The sequence below is a fragment of the Myxocyprinus asiaticus genome, chromosome 11 (assembly GCF_019703515.2).
Source record: "Myxocyprinus asiaticus isolate MX2 ecotype Aquarium Trade chromosome 11, UBuf_Myxa_2, whole genome shotgun sequence".
NCBI classification, from domain to species: Eukaryota; Metazoa; Chordata; class Actinopteri; order Cypriniformes; family Catostomidae; genus Myxocyprinus; species Myxocyprinus asiaticus.
In genome coordinates this window covers 30,363,889-30,382,153 of record NC_059354.1, presented here as the reverse complement: position 1 = coordinate 30,382,153, position 18,265 = coordinate 30,363,889, and the positions used below count along the sequence as shown (strand labels likewise).

Sequence of the window (18,265 nt, the reverse complement as noted above, 5' to 3'; positions counted from 1 at the left end):
TTAATTTAACTTGAAACATAAACATCTGACTCAAACCATTATAAATATTCCGCAGATCATTTCTGATATAAACTGTTTTTCTTCTAAACCTGTACAGCGTCAGATAAATGACAAAATCTTCCCCACAAGTGCAAATGGACCATTCCTCTGTACTGATGCCTCATCATCACTTTTAAAGTGGTAGTTAGTTAATTATATTACACATTGTTTAAAAAACAAACTTGGCAAGACCACATAAGGAAATACAATTCAACCCTTTTAATTATCTTGCGATTGCATACTATTGAGTATTGTAGCTTTTGCATTACACATCTGCACAGCTGTTGCACTGGCCTCATAACAAAACCCGTCTGTATGAGGTGATTAAATGGGACACACATGATTGATGATATAAATAGGCTAACATTATTAAATTAAAATTTACAATAAAAAACTTGTTCTTTTGTCCATTTATTTTAAGAGGACAACGGTTGAGAGATTAAAAGAATGGTTCACCAAAAAAAAAAAAAAAAAAAAAAAAAAAAATTCACTCAATTCATTTACTCACCCTCATGCCATCCCAGATGTGTGTCTTTCTTTCTTCTGCTTAACACAAACAAAGATTTTTAGAAGAATATCTCAGCTCTTTAGTTCCATACAATACAAACAAATGGTGGCCAGAACTTTCAATGTCCAAAAAGTATAAAGGCAGCATAAAAAACTCCAGACGACTCCAGTGGTTAAATCCATGTTTCAGAAGCGATATGATAAGTGTTGGTGAGAAACAGATCAATATTTAAGTCCTTTTTTACGATAAATTATCTTCCCTGCCAAGTAGGTGGCGATATGCATGAAGAATCCGAATAGCCAATAACAAAAGAAGAAGAATTTGAAAGTGAAAATGGAGATTTATGGGGAAACCCATCTGTTTCTCACCCACACATCATATCGCTTCTGAAGACATGGATTAAAGCACTGGAGTCGTATGGATTACTTTTAGGCTGCCTTTATTTGCTTTTTGGACATTCAAAGTTCTGGCCACCATTCACTTGCATTGTGAGGACCAACAGATCTGAGATATTCTTCTAAAAATCTTTGTTTGTGTTCAGTAGAAGAAAGAAAGTCATCGACATCTGGGATGGCATGAGGGTGAGTAAATTTAAATTTTTGGATGAACTATCCCTTTAACTTAACCAACATTACAAATAAATAAATAAATGTATGGTGGGCATCTCTTTTATCACATTTTAAATGCATTTTGACCAATTCGAAAAACAGAAAAGACGATTTTAAAAAAACTCTTTGGACACTCCACTTATAGGCTATCGAATTCTTGTGGCATCAGTTTGTAATGCATCTGTATCAGTGTTGCTTAACTGTTCTGAAATCTCTCTTTTGAAATTATAGGAAAAATTACCTTCGTTTGATAGCAGATGTTAACAGCTAATAACTGATTCCTCACTAGTAACAGTTTAAAATAATATATCAAAAAGTTGTTATCCTACAGAGGGCGCTTGGTATCTAAAAAAGATGAATCCTCCATTCAGTTTATTTTTGTACCTACATATTGTTGACATTGTTGCCTACACTACAGGAATATTTATTATTATTATTTAAAATTATTCATACCTTAATAGTATTCATACCTGACAGAAACATTAAAATCCACCCCAGCAGTCGCTGTAACAATATATAAAATACCATCCACCAATCGTCCATGCTGACGTAAAACTGTCGCAACGTGTTCTTACCTTACGGCAGCCGTGTTTCCATAACAGGTAGCGTGCTGTCCTTGTGAACATGAGCACGAATTAGCCAGTAAGAGAATGCTTGTTTGTTATGGACTTTACAGACTGTTTATTTATTTATTTATTTATTTATTTTTTAAGGGACTTTGAAAAATATATTTGGGACCATTCGAAAATCTACATTTTAACATGGAAGATTGTCTAGGTTAAGATAGCAAGTAGTCTTGACAAGTGCTAATACATAATCAACTTAGCAGATTTTTAAAAGCAGGATGCATTTAAAAAATAGCTTTAGATAGTTAAGAAAACCATGTAAAGTAATTTATATTTGTATTATAGATTAACAACGAGATTGATGACAGCAATGATTTTAAATGCAAAAAAATTGTCATTATATCATTGTGCCATTTGTCTTGACAGTTTGGCCCTGTGTACAACAGCAGAAGAAGCGATGGCTTCGCCCTTTCTGAGATTCTCTGTACTGATTCAGAAGTATCGGACACCACTGCTCCTGGCTGGATGTGGGGGCATCTTCTCTGCCAACATTTTCTACCATGTTTTCCCAGATCATACATACAGAAAAGTGTACCAGGCCTGGCACAAAGGTGAACCAGCCAGTCTGTCTGAGAAGCTCAAGAGTGTCTTTGAGGAGGTGCTGAATGATTCTGCTGTCAACTCAACTGATAACTTCAGTGCGTTTGCCGCCTTTGGATTTCATCCGGTAGGGGCGGGTGTCCCATGGCTTCCCTCTGGAGCTCAGATTGGCATCCCTGCCAACTTCAACAGCACCACTGACGATCCGTCAGGCATCACCAATCGTACTATACTCATCAATGGCAAAGAAGTGGAGTGGGCCAGCGACTCGGGAACTGCTCTCAAAAATTCCCTGGTGTTCTCTCCGGAGGCGCAGAAGTTTGCTATAGCCCGAGAAGTGGCCCGGCTGGCGAACGGGGGTCCGGTCTTGCATGCTGCAGTGGCTCCTGTGTGTCTGGCGGGGGCTTGTGTATATAGCGTAGCCCTCAAGCAAATTTTTGGCCTACATGCTGGGTCCATCATCCTCAGGGCGGGTGTTAATGTCGTGGCTCTGGGTTTGGGAGTTGTGTCATATATCCTGGCCTCTGATGCTCTCAGCCAGTGGTTGGACTACCACTCGGACCGCCGTGCGGCATGTCTGTCTAGTGACTATGCAAAGGGTGGCATAGAGTTCTATGAGAAAATCCTGACACGAAACAAGACCCTGCGCACTCTGATGGGACCTAAAGGTGAAGAGATGTATGCTCCCAGTGGAAACTTGTTTCCTGGTCACATGCTGAAACTCAGACACGCACCTTACACATCTAGACGAGATGGGATTTTAAATATTTTGAAAAACGAGAACGTGTGAACTCCATATATTTTAGTTAAACTAAATCATATGTAAAGGAATAGCTCTTGGAGTATACCATGTAAAATTGTATTGGGTACATGTATTTTAAGGAAATGTGTTTAACTGTGATGCGGTTGTTATAACACTGTTATAAAACTATAACATGTACTTGAGGGCTTTCAAGATAAAACACACCATTGTTTGAAACCACTTCTCTCTCAATAAATTATTTACAAGATTATGTCTATGCGGTTCTGGTCTATATTTGACAGAAATTCCCTTTCGAGGGAATAAATTGTTATTGGCATCTTAGGTTAATAACAATCTCATGTTTCACTGAGTGCATTATAGCTACATCAGAGTCACTAGGACCCAATTTATGTATGGTGTACACAAATGTTATTTTATTTTTTCATTATTATTATTGCATTATTACCATTTTTGTTGTAATAGGTTGAGGTCTTTTTTATATCTTCATATTTTACAGTTCATTCTTGGCACTGGTATGTCTGTTGTTGTATAATGAGTGTGAACTTGCACCTACTGTACGAATGCAGCTTGCATATCATAAGTTTAAATTTGATTCCATATAAATTGAATGGAGAGTGTCTGTCTGCAAACAGACTTTGGTAACATCTTTCAAAACTTTATAATGTTACAGTTTTTTTCAATTGGTTTTTCTTCCAAAATTCACTAACATCACCAAAAACTTTTCATACATGTCTCAAAATCAGCGCAAAAACGCAATGATCTTAAAAACATAATATTAAAATGTTATATATAATGTATGTTTATTTTTTGTCAAGCGTCTTGAATTTCTTTTTTTAGAGACCAACATGTGCAGGATGCACTAGTGCATGTTACATCAACAAATAGCACATTTTGTGATGATTCAATATGCATACATGTAGGAATACAGCTCTTGTCCTCATCTCAATTGTCTTCGCATATCCACCTCACATTTGCACTACTCTTCCTCATTCTGCCTGCTCTTTCACACATGAAATATTTACATATTGCAATCAAATTTCACCCCTTTTGCATAGATGGTGATAACATCTGGTCATCAGCTAAAAGAGAAATTAGCTGTGGTAGGTTTTTACTACTTTTTTAACATTTTATTTTATCTTGAATATTCTTCAAAATTATGATAGAAATAAAGCATATTGCTGTCTTATGAAATGTATTTTACTGTTTGAACAAATTTAACAGTTTTGAAAACATGAAAATTTGTGCAAAATTGGCTGTAGACAAATTCTTTCTAATGGTTGAGTAGGAGTGAGAAAAAATTTCATGAATTTTAAAAGGTGGTCAATACATTTTGTATCAAAACAATAACAAGATGATTCCCCGTTCAGTCAACAGATGCTGATGATGTGTTGATAGTATGTAAAATATAGGAAAATTAATACTAGGTATTGAGAAAAGCTCTTAACCAATAATTTATTTATTTATGTTTTAAAGGTCATAAAGCAGTATCTACAACACATAAAACTGATTGTGGTAGCATTTTTACGGTACATTGCTTATGATACATGCCTAAGACATTTCCTGGTTTTCTTGAAGAACCATTGTGTGAATGACAGTCTGCCAGACAATGGATGCCAAATGTTTAAGAGGCCATCTTACTGAAGCACACATTGGGTGTGGACATTTCAAACTAGATCTTCATACTCATTCTTCAATTACGTTTCCAGTAGACCAGGTATGTCTTTCTGCAGAGTTAGCCTTTTATAACTCTCTTGACATTTCCTCTTCAAAACATTCCAAGTAAACAGGTGTAATTAATTTTTTCCCCTTTCCTTTTTAGTCTTAAACTTTGATCACACTGTGAGTTTAACTTCTTTGGTATGCTGTTGATTTACAAAGTTTCAGATAATTGAAAAATTCACAGCTGCTTACTTTTAGGAGCTCAATTTGTCAGTAGAGATTTAATAGAACTCGTAATATTGTGAGTATTAGCATGATTCGGCCACTAGATGTCACTACAGTCCATATAAACGGTCTGCACATTGCGCTAGATCTGTGTCTCATTTCGAAGGCTGCGTGCTAGGTAGGACGCGTCATTTGAAGGCTGCAGTATACCGAGCGCCCTCTTTTAAACAAGCCTCGTTTAAACTAGACGGCCTTCGAAGGACAAACGGAAACGGAACGTAACATGGTTGCTATGGAAGCATGCCACTCTTTAACAAGCGCGAGCGCTTCGAGTGAGAAGGTAACAAATTCCCTTTGCAAGGGAATGTATGAGGTAAATTTGAGGAGAGTTATAATGATGTAAAGAGAAAAGAAAATAGATTTTACAGGTGTACTTTTAGTCTAATACTTTATTTGAATTATATATTAATATAATTATACATATTATATACACTCTGCACCCATCTACTGAGGTACTTCAACTTGGGATTAACATTCCTTGCGTTTGAACATCATATTTACGGGCAAATTGGCGTTATTATTATTATTATTATTTTATCGACATTTTTAGTTGAAGCAAAGAATTGTGGGTTGTGAGTGCCCACGAAGGATACACCTCATGCATCCTCTGAATTCCCGTGAAAGAAGGTCGCATTCAAAGTGTCCTACTCACTTTTCTGAAACGAGACAGCCTCGATGACGTATGCGGCCGACAAAAGCGACCTCCGGAGGACGCAGCCTTCCAAACGAGACACAGCCAATGTCAGGGTTAAATGCCCTATTTAAATGGCCCGCTTCTCCAGGTTGTAACTCCACGCCCGACCGCTGGTGGCGCTGCGGAGAGATGTCGCGCCATGTTACAATGTAAAACTCAGCACTGCTGTTGCTCTTGCGGCTGCTGTAATGTAACAGCGCCGTGAACGGGGACACAGCTGAAAAAGTCACCTATCCCAATGAGCAGACATACGGAGTGGGAAATGCGTTTTTATTTTCCAGCGAGACCTCTTCCGTCGCCCTAGTGAGCCATTCACTGGATCTAAAAGTGTCGCGCTCATTGGGGTTCAAGGATTGAGTTTATGTGTGGATTATTGGAACCCGGAGGCCCCGTTGAGTTGAGTGTGTGCTGGGCAGGAGTGGGTCAGAATGAGGCTGCTGCTCTGAGCGGGGCTTTTCGCTCTGACTCGGGTCTCTGAAGAAATAATATTTACTTATAAAACTGGACACCTCTGGAGCAGTTTATGACGGTAAGATTAGGCGTGTTGTTTTGTTTTTGCTTTCAGATGGGGAATTTCTGTAAGGCTGACAGCTTTGTTACATGGACTAAAACAAATTTCATGATTTTTTTTTTTCCCGTTACACTATTCTTTTTATACAGGAAAGAAAGTAATTGCGGAAATTCTATTGCATTTTATTTGTACGTTTTAGTGTGAGGTTGAACTTTAGCCTGCTCTTTCTGTGTAGTTGAAGACATGACAGACACACTTGATTTTGCTCGAGCTTTTGATGCACTGAGGACAATATTTAACCAATACAATGGTGCTTTAAAGGGCGATTACACTCTTTAATTCTTTCGAGTGCATTATCCTGATATTAACTGCACTCACTAACAGTCAACACACTGATGATCCGGGTCAGTGGTGAAAACAAACACAGATTTGAATGCCAATGGCGAGTTTGTGTGGTCAGTAATTTATCAGTAATTGTGATATGACATTATTGCTTTGGGTTTACCTTGGTGTGACGAGACATGTGACTCAGTCGTTGTGTAGTCATAAGTACAGGTGAAACACGAGGCAAAACAACCAGCTGTTTGGAATTCAGTCTTAATATTCTACTCTTCACATAGCTAGATAGATAGATCTTGTATCCATATACTGAACCTGGCATATGTATACGCAATATACACATTTTTATATGTTGTGCATATACTGAATATGCACGGAAAGTATAACAAAATGCACGAGAACTATATACAGAACAGTAGACGTAAAAATTTGGTGACACTTTATGCCAGGTGGTGTGTAAAGAACAATATTAGTGAGTGACGATATTAATTTATGTGAATATATGGTGTATTTATTAAGAACAAATTGCAAACAAGTCACCTAAATGATTAGGCACACAATACTTAATGCGCTGGAAAATTGTGAAGTATTTGTAGTGTGCAAATGGTAAATCTGCTGTAGTTAATTATTGTGAACTCAGTGGTGAATGACCTGCCTTTCAAGTTTTTAGAGATTCAGGTTCTGTAGGACCTGTGTTGGGAATCCCATGATGAGTGGATTTTATGCAGGTGCAGCTCTGATGATTTTAGGGTGTCAGCTGTTAGGCGAGCAAGGCCTGCTAAAAGGGCCCTGGCTGGCATTTCTGTTCACCTGAGCCAAGGCCATGTAGAGCTGAATTGGGTGTTTGTAGGGGGTAACAGGAGGAAGGTGGCCAGACAGTTGGAAGTGGCAGCACCTGCCCATCTCAATATGGGAAACTGCGTTGCCTGACTAAGCACATTGTGGCATAAGCTCTGAGCTCCTGGGTGCAACCCATGGTCAAGTTAAAGGGTCATGAAACCCACCTAGTTGAGCCCCAATTTTTCACACCTCAGACTGAGAACAGACTCTCGAAATAGGCAGGAAAATATGTAAATATCTGGGTGGGTATTGTGGGCAGGAAGAGGGAAAATGGAAGGGGTCAAGAGCTACTTCCAAAAACACACACAACAGAGATGGCTGAACCTCAGATTATGAGTAGATTAAAACAAAAGAGTTTGGGGCTGTATATTAATCATGGGACAGAAATGAGAAGAATTAAGGCTATAGAGCAGTTTGCAAATCTGTAAAAAGATTTGGATATTTTGTTCAAACTTTTGAGAATAAAGTGAGAACAGCATTCAGAGCAGGCATTACCATCAAAAACAGCACTGCTTTAAGACTTCACAATAATTCATAGATATTTATTCTTTTTGGGTTTAATACAAGTTAAACTCTATTGGCATTGTTTTTGGCCTAGTGTTGATTGCCACAGAAAATAATTTAAACTCATCCCTCTTTTTCTAAAGAAACAAATTGCGTACAGTAAGGCACATACAATAAAAAAGTGAACTGGTCGATACACAAAACATTAACACACTTTTTTTTTCTCTCTCACCCAATTTGGTGCCCAATTCCCAGTGCGCTTTTAAGTCCTCGTGGTCACGTAGTGATTCGCCTCAATCCGGGTGGCTGAGGATGAATCCCAGTTGCCTTCGCGTCTGAGACCATCAACCCGCGCATCTTATCACGTGGCTTGTTGAGTGCATTGCCACGGAGACATAGCACGTGTGGAGGCTTCACGCCATCCACCGCAGCATCTGCGCTCAACTCACCATGCGCCCCACAGAGAACGAACCACATTATAGCGACCACGAGGAGGTTACTCCATGTGACTCTACCCTCCCTAGCAACCGGGCCAATTTGGTTGCTTAGGAGACCTGGCTTGAGTCACTCAGCACGCCCTGGGATTCGAACTAGCGAACTAGCGAACTCCAGCGGTGGTAGCCAGCGTCTTTTGCCCCAACACACTGTTTTTAAAAGTATAGCCACAATACTTGGGCATAATACGTTTTAACTAAGGGAGGAAAAATGCATCGATGCATCGCGGTGAATCAATCTATCAAATAAATTTTTTATGCATCGATTATGAAATTTAAGAATTGATTATCTTGATATATTAATGCCCAATGTGTCTGTCTCTTATTACATGAACCTTCTTGCAGCCGACATGGAGCGGAGCACACAAGATTAAAGGGAAAGAAAGCACACTTAAATTGTTATGCAGCTGAGTTCACCCCATGAATCTATGGATAAAATGGATGGATAGATAGGTAGGTAGATAGATGGACTGATACTGCCGAGTTCGGCTTTCTGTGTCATTATTCAAAACTGTTTGCATCCATTTGACCAACGTAAGTTTTTGTTGCCTTTTACTCCAATTACGATATGTTATGTGGCGGAATGATCCGCCCCTCTGGCTCGTCATCGTCGCCCCGCCTCTTAGGGCCACCCTTCAGCCAGGCTCACGACGGAAGTTGGGCGGGAGAGCGAGAAGAGGTGCATAATTAATAAGCCTCATTTGGTCAGTGGTGAATGAAGCACACTAGATGGGGATAATTCTTCATCACCGCTGTCTTTAAAAAGCAGTGTGCACCTCTCCTTGGGGAGCCGGCTTCAAATCTCCATGTGTGCACACTGGCATCCTCGCATGCCCAGGACCAGAGCTGGGAGGGTTCGGATGAGTGAACGCTCTGCCGGACCCATTCTTCGGACCCCCGGACGCCGTAATGAGTCGCCGGGGGTGAACTGCTCACGTTGTCCCCTCACGCTTGCCTGGGAAGACAGGCCGCCAGTGATGCCGCCGCCCCACGCTCCGTGGACTTTGGAGGGGAGCGTGAGTGACCGACTGACCCAGCCCGTAACTGGGCTATGCTATGGACACTACCCCGTCCCTTTCACGGAGCCCCGTTCACCGCGAGGATGCCAGATTCCCCCTTTTATTATGAACACTATTTCCCCTTGGACAATTTATTACCCCTTTTGGACAGTTTTACATTTATTATTGTTTCCAATAAATGCCTCTCCGAGGCTTGACGCCACACCCACTGTGTCTGTCTCTTGCTCACCCTGCCACAGTTAATATTGCTTTTGCATCTTCATCAAATGTATAATTTCTCCATAAAACAGTTTAACCACGAATAGAACTTGGCTTAAATAAATGTGACTGGTGGGCAGACATTGGCTGTGAACGAAAACACACTCGTTAATTCATTCTCTTTATAGTGAATGCTACAAATTGGGTGCGATTGCAGACTGTTCTGAAGGGAACTAATCAGTTGATTACAGTCACCTGTGATTGCTCAATGACACGTGGCAGCCACGAAAAGATCAATAATTTTTATCTTTTGCGGTGTGTGCCGCAAACAGTCCTGCATGACAATGCGATTGAATACTCGTAAATGGGTTTGACAAGCATAACATGACTCTAAATTCACTCTAAAATCGCTTACTTAACTTGTTTGTGTAAAGTTACCCAGTATTTCAACTCCATTTTCATGACGACGTAACCGGTAAACAATTGGTGTACATCCCAGAAACTTGATGTAAAGTAGATCAAAAATAGAATTGACATGGCTGAGTTTTCGGTTTTCATCATTGTTTTTGAACAAGCTGTTGTGTTTATCCTGTTTATGATCAGACGCACTGCGCGAAGACATGATCGGAGCTGTCTTAAGAATAATATTTTTTAAACGGTAGTATCATATTAATGGTACTACCGTTTGTTATGTTGTAGGTGTGGTAGTAAATATTATTTTTGCTAAAACCTTTATTTGAATCAGACCTATGTCTGCAATAACAATAAACATTTAGTCTTTCTGAGTGGCGTCCGCTTCATGCAGTGCCCATTAAGAGTGCAAAATGCTGTTTAGAATTTGCCTCTTATATGGCATTGTTTATTTTTCAGTGTGTGGTTTTCCCATGCTTCAAACACACACGTCTGAATCCCAGCATCTTAATTTGGCGGTCGTGTCTCCTAATGGATAATATTGATTTAAATAAAACTTTGGACAGTGAGAAGCTTTTTTTATTATTATTTATTTATTTTTATTTTTTTTTATAAACACAATTCATGTACCTAGATTTGGAATTAGTTTGGGGTTTGCCTGATGAGACTGGGAAAACCCATCTGCCCTGATTGCCAACAAAGATTTCAAGCCAAAGGGGGAAACACCAGCAACCTAATTAAACACCTTCGGACACATCCCACTGCTTCTGCAGAATACACACTGGTTAATGCCACGTCATTTAACCTAAATGCTTTATCTTAATGTTTACAGATTTACAGTTTGAAAAAAATCGAACGTTGCACTCGTTTATTTTTTTTCCAATTAAAAATTCATGGTGGCGATAACTTTGCAATTATAATCAGGGCTGCGTTTCCCAAAAGCATCTTAAGCATTGGCGCCAATGGTCTCTACGATCAACTTAAAGAGCACCTATTATGGTTTTTCAAATATTACCTTTGATGTAGTGTGTTATATAGCTGTTTGTGAATGTAAAAAAGTCTGCAAAGTTTCAAAATCAAAGTGCACAACAAATGGAGTTATTGACTCCCAAAAGAAAGAACCGATTCTGAACACCTGAAACAAGTCATTAGTAATTCCAGACTTACTTCCTGTACTAACCTATGTAATTTGGTAACAAAAAACCTGCCTCTGGTCTTTAGTGGCTGCTCGTTAACAGCTTTGACCCGCCCTCAAACACTACACTAAGCAGTAGACCAATCACAATATAGGGATAAGTGCAGCGGTTTGCGGCAGTTTGAGAGAGAGAGAGAGAGAGAGAGAGAGAGCCCGATTGGGGACCAGGAGTGCGTAGTCATGGCCCGGCCCCGCCCTCCTCCTCGTCACAATAACACTTTTTTTTTTTTTTTTTTAATGCCTTTTTATAATGGCAGAATAATGGAATAAAAGTTTATAGCCATTGCTGATTGAACTAGCTGTTTTGATGCTGCGAATGTTTTTTATTTTTTATATATATATATATATATATACAGTTGCAATCGAAATTATTCAACCCCCAAAGTCAATCATTTGTGGAACATCCTTTTATCCTTAATAACAACAAATAAATGTTTCAGGTAAGTGTTCTCAGGCTTCGGACACCTCTCTATTAGAATTTTTACACATTTCTCATGAGCAAAAGCTTCCAGCTCATTGACATACTTTGGTTTCTGTGCTGCCACTGCTTCCTTGAAATCCCAACAAAGGTTTGCAATGGGATTTTAATGATGGACTGAAAGGGCCATTTAAGGACATTCCACGACCTATCCCTGAACCAGATTTTGGACAACTTGGATGTATCCTTGGTGTTATTATCTTGCTGGAAAGTCCAGTGATCACCGAGCTTCAATTTACACACTGAAGGCATCACATTTTTCATGCCAAAATGGCCTAATACCTGAAAGAATCCATGGTGTCAGTCACATAGTCAGGATAGCCGTTTCCTGCAGCCGCAGAACACCCCCATAACAGGACTGACCCACCTCCATGCTTGACTGAGGGGATGGTGTCGTTATTGTCATCACCTTGTCATCTTACTCCAGACATACTGCTGACCCATGGGTCTAAAACTCATTTTCAATTTAGTGTCATACATCTATAAAACCTTCTTCCAGGACTCCACAGGTCTTTCCTAATTACTTCTTGAATATTCAAGGTCAACATTTCCCTTGAAGTTTTGCTTTCTTCCACACACCAAGAAGGTTGCTGTTGTACCATATTTAAAAAAAATGTATGAATGGTGCTGCCAACTTTGTCTATTGGAAATTGAAGTGCCTTGGAAATTTACTTTCTTGTGTAATGAAATAATCACCTCTATTAGCTTTTGAGACAGCTTATTTTTAATTGCATTTTTTGCATAGAAATACATTTTTGCTTGCAACGCTAAACTTACATTTTAAAACTTAAATAAGTGCCATTGCAGATTGATGACTTAATTTTGTTTTAAAACAATTACTTGTGTAGCCTTACATATTTAAGAAACAGCTACATGCAATAAAGGTTGAATAATTATGACATGGCTGTATTTAAAAAAATCATATATATATATATATATATATATATATATATTCACACTATGACTTTGAATGTGTCACTCAAAGTGATATAGATGTAAAGTTTAATTATTGTGGGTCATCAGAAAAGCTTACCTTTGTAAATCCTTACTGTCTTGGGGGGTTGAATAATTTCGATTGCAACTGTATACATAATACTAAATGTATTAGGTAACAAGTTAGTCCATTTGAGCCTTCTCCCAGTTTATCCATCAGTTATTTTCACCAATTCCAGAGCAACAAGTTGAATGGCTAGTTTCTAAGAACCACTATGACAAACTGTGTTAAGAATTAACACACTATCGTGTGGTATCGTGATACTTTAGCTGGTATAGTATCGTAAGATATGATTATGGTATCATGACAACCCTACTGTGGTCCACTCTGACATGTGATTTCAGTCTTATGTCCATTATTTGACACCCAGAGAAGAAGCAATGGAATCAGTGCTCGCCCTCTCTCATAAACGGCGTGTTTGGAGCACGACTAGCACAACTGTAGCCAAGAAATGCTCGCGCTGGTCCGGTGATGGACTGTGGTGCTTTTTGTGGAGAGATTTCAATTTGACAACAGTGTTTAGTGTGAAAGTCCTCATGTCTGTTCCCCGAGCAGTGTTGGGGAGTAACGGAATACATGTAACGGGATTACGTATTTAAAATACAAAATATAAGTAACTGTATTCCACTACAGTTACAATTGAAATAATTGGAAATTAGAATACAGTTACATTCAAAAAGTATTTTGATTACTGAAGAGATTACCTTGCATTTTATTGTCATTTGTTTCATTTAATATTTAGTCCTTTCAGATGGAAAACATTTATACATATAAATGATGCGATCCAAAGTGCATTTGAACAGCGGTGAAACACTTTCTTATGATGTGTTACATTCATATGAGCAGACAGAGAAGTAAGTTTGGAGCAGAAGAAATAAAAATAAACCTTGTATAAATTGTTAGCTTTACACTAAGCTAAAATGTTATTTCTAGCCATTTTACATGCACGTTACCAGGCACGATCATATTTTTTATCAAGAAAATTCACGTTGGATCATAATTTCTTTTTTTCTAGTAAGACCTTTGATATTAGAGCAAAAATCATATTCTTGATGATAATTTTTGTATTGTTTTCCTGTAAAAATATCAAAAAATTCTTAAGACAAGATCAATTTGATTTATCTTGTTTTAGAAACAACACTGCATAAGATATTTAGGTTATTTTTAATGTGTATTTGTCTTATTGTACTGAGTTTTTATAGTCAAAACAAGTGAAAAAATCTACCAGTGCTGAAGTAGAAATCCAAAGTATTTAGAATACATTACTGATCTCGAGTAATCTAACGGAATACGTTACAAATTACATTTTACAGTATGTATTCTGTTATCTGTAGTGGAATACATTTCAAAAGTAACTCTCCCAACCCTGTCCCCGAGTGCTGTTGAAGTCTTGTTCATTACGTCCATGAGTTTGAATTCCCTGCTGTTGCTGTAATGCCAGCTCATGCATGAGGTAGCGCTGTGATTGGAAGCATTCTTTCTCATTAATAATGTGGAAAAACTCTCAGAATCTGGTGATGTAAATACGTGCTGTCCTACCAATCATAACCCGGAGTTCACACATTTGCCTAATTTTTGTGACGTTGCTTCAACTTTAGTTTTGTTACCGGAAGAACGAAATGGTTCAATAAAACGAAAAAATAACCAAATCTGTTCACATTTCAAATTTTTTTGGGGGGTTTCATAACCTTTTAAGCACCTCATTAGCCACGTCTCCACTGTCAGGCCAATTGAAGGTGTGCTAGTGTGAGCCAAGGCCAGCTGCATTCCCACTGTCACTTCCAGGGCTTAATCGTGCCTCTTCAGGGCTTATTTGGGGCCAATGGCCTTTGGCTCGTAGATTTCCCCTTGGCCAAAGAAGGCCAACTGGGGATTGAGGAGGCGGGTCAAAGGCGAAGTTTAGCGAGACACTCGAGCTGCGTTTCATTCAAGTTGGATGTGGGATATTCCTACTTGAATTCTCCGAACTCCGACCATAAAGGAATTCCATTGCCAGATGCTTGGAAAATTAAGTTTAAACAACCAAAACTGCAACACTCCCTTTAGCATAACGAGTTTGATTGTTTCCTTGCAACCCAAATAATAAACAATGCTGCTCCGCTAGCATTTGTGCTACAGGTGTACGATCATCAAAAGAGAGTTTCATTTACTGTGTTTTGTACACCTGTCTCTGCAAACATTTGTTAAACAAGCTTTAATATCTTGTAATGTAGGAACTTTGACTCATTGATTGATTTCATTGAATAAAAGTGAATGTTTATCACTAACTTTGTACATCTCTGGGTGCCAACATATTTTTGTGATGCCACGCACCTGCATCTCAGCGAAAAAAAAATTGTGGACACATTACAAATCCGTTAAGATGCACAATGGACAAAGCGGTGCCCAAAGGAAGAACTTTCCATGGTTCGAGATCATGGACGGTGTGCTGGGATATCGTCCTGCTGTTAGTGGAGAGACCACTCGGGACACTATGGCAGTTAAAGTCAGTGAGTTGTCAACTTTAAAGCTGCACTACGTAACTTTGTGCTCTCTAGCGACATCTGTGGTTGAAACTTAAAATTGCAAGCAATTTGCAGAAGAACACTAAACGTGATTCGTGTTTCAGCTCTGCTCTTCTGGAGGATGAATCTCATGATTTGAGCTTACTTGGACATCGCCTGTGTGTGATCATGACTGTAGATATTCAGAGCTGGAGTCATAACGTGCTATTTTCATGTTGATATAATGTTATACGATTAAACATTTAAAACTGATATGTTACTTGTTTTGATGAAGATAAACAACACTCATATTCACATATTTTGAGTGAATGAATTTTACATTTATAGCGCTTTTCTGACACTACACTCAAAGTGCTTTTACATAAAGAACAGGGGACTCAATCGCCTCAAGCACTACCAGTATATTTTAATATAATGTTTCAAGTGTTTTATCTACTATTAATGTTTGTATTGTATGATGTCGACGATGTCTTGCAAAGATCCCAATACCGATTGCGAACAGACGAGGATTGACAATACCGGGAAATGGCAAAACCATGGATCTGGGAAGTCGCTAAATATATTAAACAGTGGCCAGGGTGTGAAACTAGCACCCGCAAAATGCAACAAGTCTGAATCCAGTTCGCAAGCTCCTCATCCAAATGTAATTCATGCCCGTGTAATTTTGCTCATCTACCCGTAACAGGCGGGCGACCTGTAAGACATCTCGGAGTGACGCATGACAAGAAATGCTGTTAGTCATGAAGACATGTGCTTGAAGAAACACACTTTATCATATTTTTAAGAACAGGCAAAATAAAAGCCGTCAATGCTTACAGTTGTGCTCAAAAGTTTGCATACCCTTGGAGAATTGGTAATATATGTACCATTTTTAAAGAAAACATAAGTAATAGGCAAAACACATTTCTTTTTATTTCTTACGTTTTTCATATTCAACTGTAGGTTATAACAGAATGGCACAATCATAAAACAAAACATTGCAACAAAGAAAAAAATTAAATGACCCCTGTTCAAAAGTCTGCATACCCTTAGTTCTTAATACTGTGTATTGCCCCCTTTAGCATCAATGACAGCGTGCAGTCTTTTGTAATAGTTGTCTATGAGGCCCCAAATTCTTGCAGGTGGTATAGCTGCCCATTCTTCTTGGCAAAATGCCTCCAGGTCATGCAAAGTCTTTGGTCGTCTTTTTTTGAACTGCATGTTTGAGATCTCCCCAGAGTGGCTCGATGATATTAAGGTCAGGAGACTGTGATGGCCACTCCAGAACCTTCACCTTTTTCTGCTGTAACCACTGGAGGGTCAACTTGACCTTGTGCTTTGGGTCATTGTCATGCTGGAAAGTCCATTAACCTTTAATTGCCATTTAATCCAGTGTGTGTCACCTTGTGTGTCTATAACAAGGCCAAACATTCAAGTATGTAAACTTTTGATCAGGGCCATTTGGGTGATTTCTGTTATCATTATGATTTAAAAAGGAGCCAAACAACTATGTGATGATAAATGGCTTCATATGATCACTATCCTTTTTTTTTTTTTTTTGCATGATTAGTCATATTTTCAAAATCACTGTCAAAATTTCACAATTTCTGCCAGGGTATGCAAACTTTTGAGCACAACTGTATGTCTGATTGGGTGTTTGTTCAGAGGCGTGCAGCACAAGCCTGTCACGTGGAACAAATGCAAATTCGATAACACACATTTGGCAGCATTATTTTGGGAACACGGGAATTTATTAGGCTTTATTATTATGATTATTATTATCTTTACATTAATGATTGTCTTTAGTTCTTAATCTGTAGGCTGTTAGTAATTATCTACCTGGTGTTGTTGACGAATGCTTGTGTGATGGCAAACGGTGCCATTGAAGACGGTAAATGTTTGGATTTGGGGATATGGTTAAATACGATTTTTTGATCTCTTCGTTAAGTTATTGCTTTTTTCACTTAGTTTAAAGTGAAATTTGAATTTATAAATGTCTTTTTATGCTTTTCATGTTTCAATAAATTAATAAAATTTTTAAAGAAAAAAATTCACCGACCCTCGGCAGGGAGGTTGACGATGTAATCGGATATTTCGCGATGTTTTTTAAGGAGATAAAAATTATTTTTATATATCGCCCAGCCCTAGTTTACATGGGAACGAGACAGCCGGCTCTTCTTTCCTATGTTCACAGACATGACGTAAAGATGTACGTCATAAGCCAGCGATTATGCGCCAAATCTAACCTGACAGCTCAAAATACATTAAATTTTTTATAGGCTTACCTTAGTGAATCGGGGTAAGGTAAGGACATTGTTTTGAACAATGATTGTTTGTGTACTCTATCAGTAATGACAATTTGTTAATTTTTAACCAAATAGTCGTACATAGTGCAGCTTTAAATTATCTTGTTAGCTAGCTAACGTTTCCATACAATATAAACTTGATATTCTAGATAACTAGATGACATGCGTGTTTGTTTTGGCTTGTGAAATGGGCAGGGTGTGTGACGTTTGCACTAGGGCGGCATATTAAAGTCAGGTTTTAGGACAATGCTGCAGGCCTTTTGGCAGGATGGTGGGAATGCAGAGCGAGTTTGATCTTGCGGCTCATGGTCCGAGGCTATTAACCCCGGCTGGCCAGTTTATAGCCCTGGCTCGCACTGGCCCGATAGTGGAAAAGCTCCTATTAAATGGAGGTTTCAGGAGATCTTAGCACCATGTACTGTCAGATTAAACTTTCTTTCCAAGCTAGAGGCTCTTCCTTTACACAGTCCAATGTTGGAGAAAGCACTGACTTCCACCTGGAAGTAGTCTGTCTGAAAATAGTACATTTAAAGTAATAGTTCATATTTATATATTTTTTTGTAAACATGGTGCATCAGTGTATGTAGACTAATACATCGGTTTTACTGATTAATCGTAGCTGATACTGGTACTGGAGGGTTCTACAGAGGTAAAATGAAAATGTATCTCTGAGCACATTTATATGCACATTCTTACACGCATTATGCTTAATAAGCCGACAATGTGTGTGGTCATGTAAACACATTAAACGACTTTCCAGTATCTGGATAA

At 38.7% G+C, this 18,265-nt stretch overlaps 2 protein-coding genes across 2 annotated transcripts in view; both read left to right on the top strand.

Annotated features, from left to right (window-relative positions):
- Positions 1–1,739: 1,739 nt before the first annotated feature.
- Positions 1,740–3,334, top strand: tmem177 (transmembrane protein 177). The gene is made up of 2 exons (XM_051709876.1): positions 1,740–1,797; positions 2,148–3,334. Exon 2 carries the CDS (start codon positions 2,179–2,181, stop codon positions 3,109–3,111), a length of 933 nt encoding a protein of 310 aa, XP_051565836.1. The 5' UTR covers positions 1,740–1,797; positions 2,148–2,178; the 3' UTR covers positions 3,112–3,334.
- Positions 3,335–5,910: 2,576 nt separating this feature from the next.
- The window catches only part of ptpn4a (protein tyrosine phosphatase non-receptor type 4a), a 73,569-nt gene continuing 61,214 nt past the window's right edge, over positions 5,911–18,265 (top strand). The window contains exon 1 of the mRNA XM_051709861.1: positions 5,911–6,251. The gene's annotated coding sequence lies outside the window, so the exon portion shown is untranslated. The remainder of the gene's footprint in view (positions 6,252–18,265) is intronic.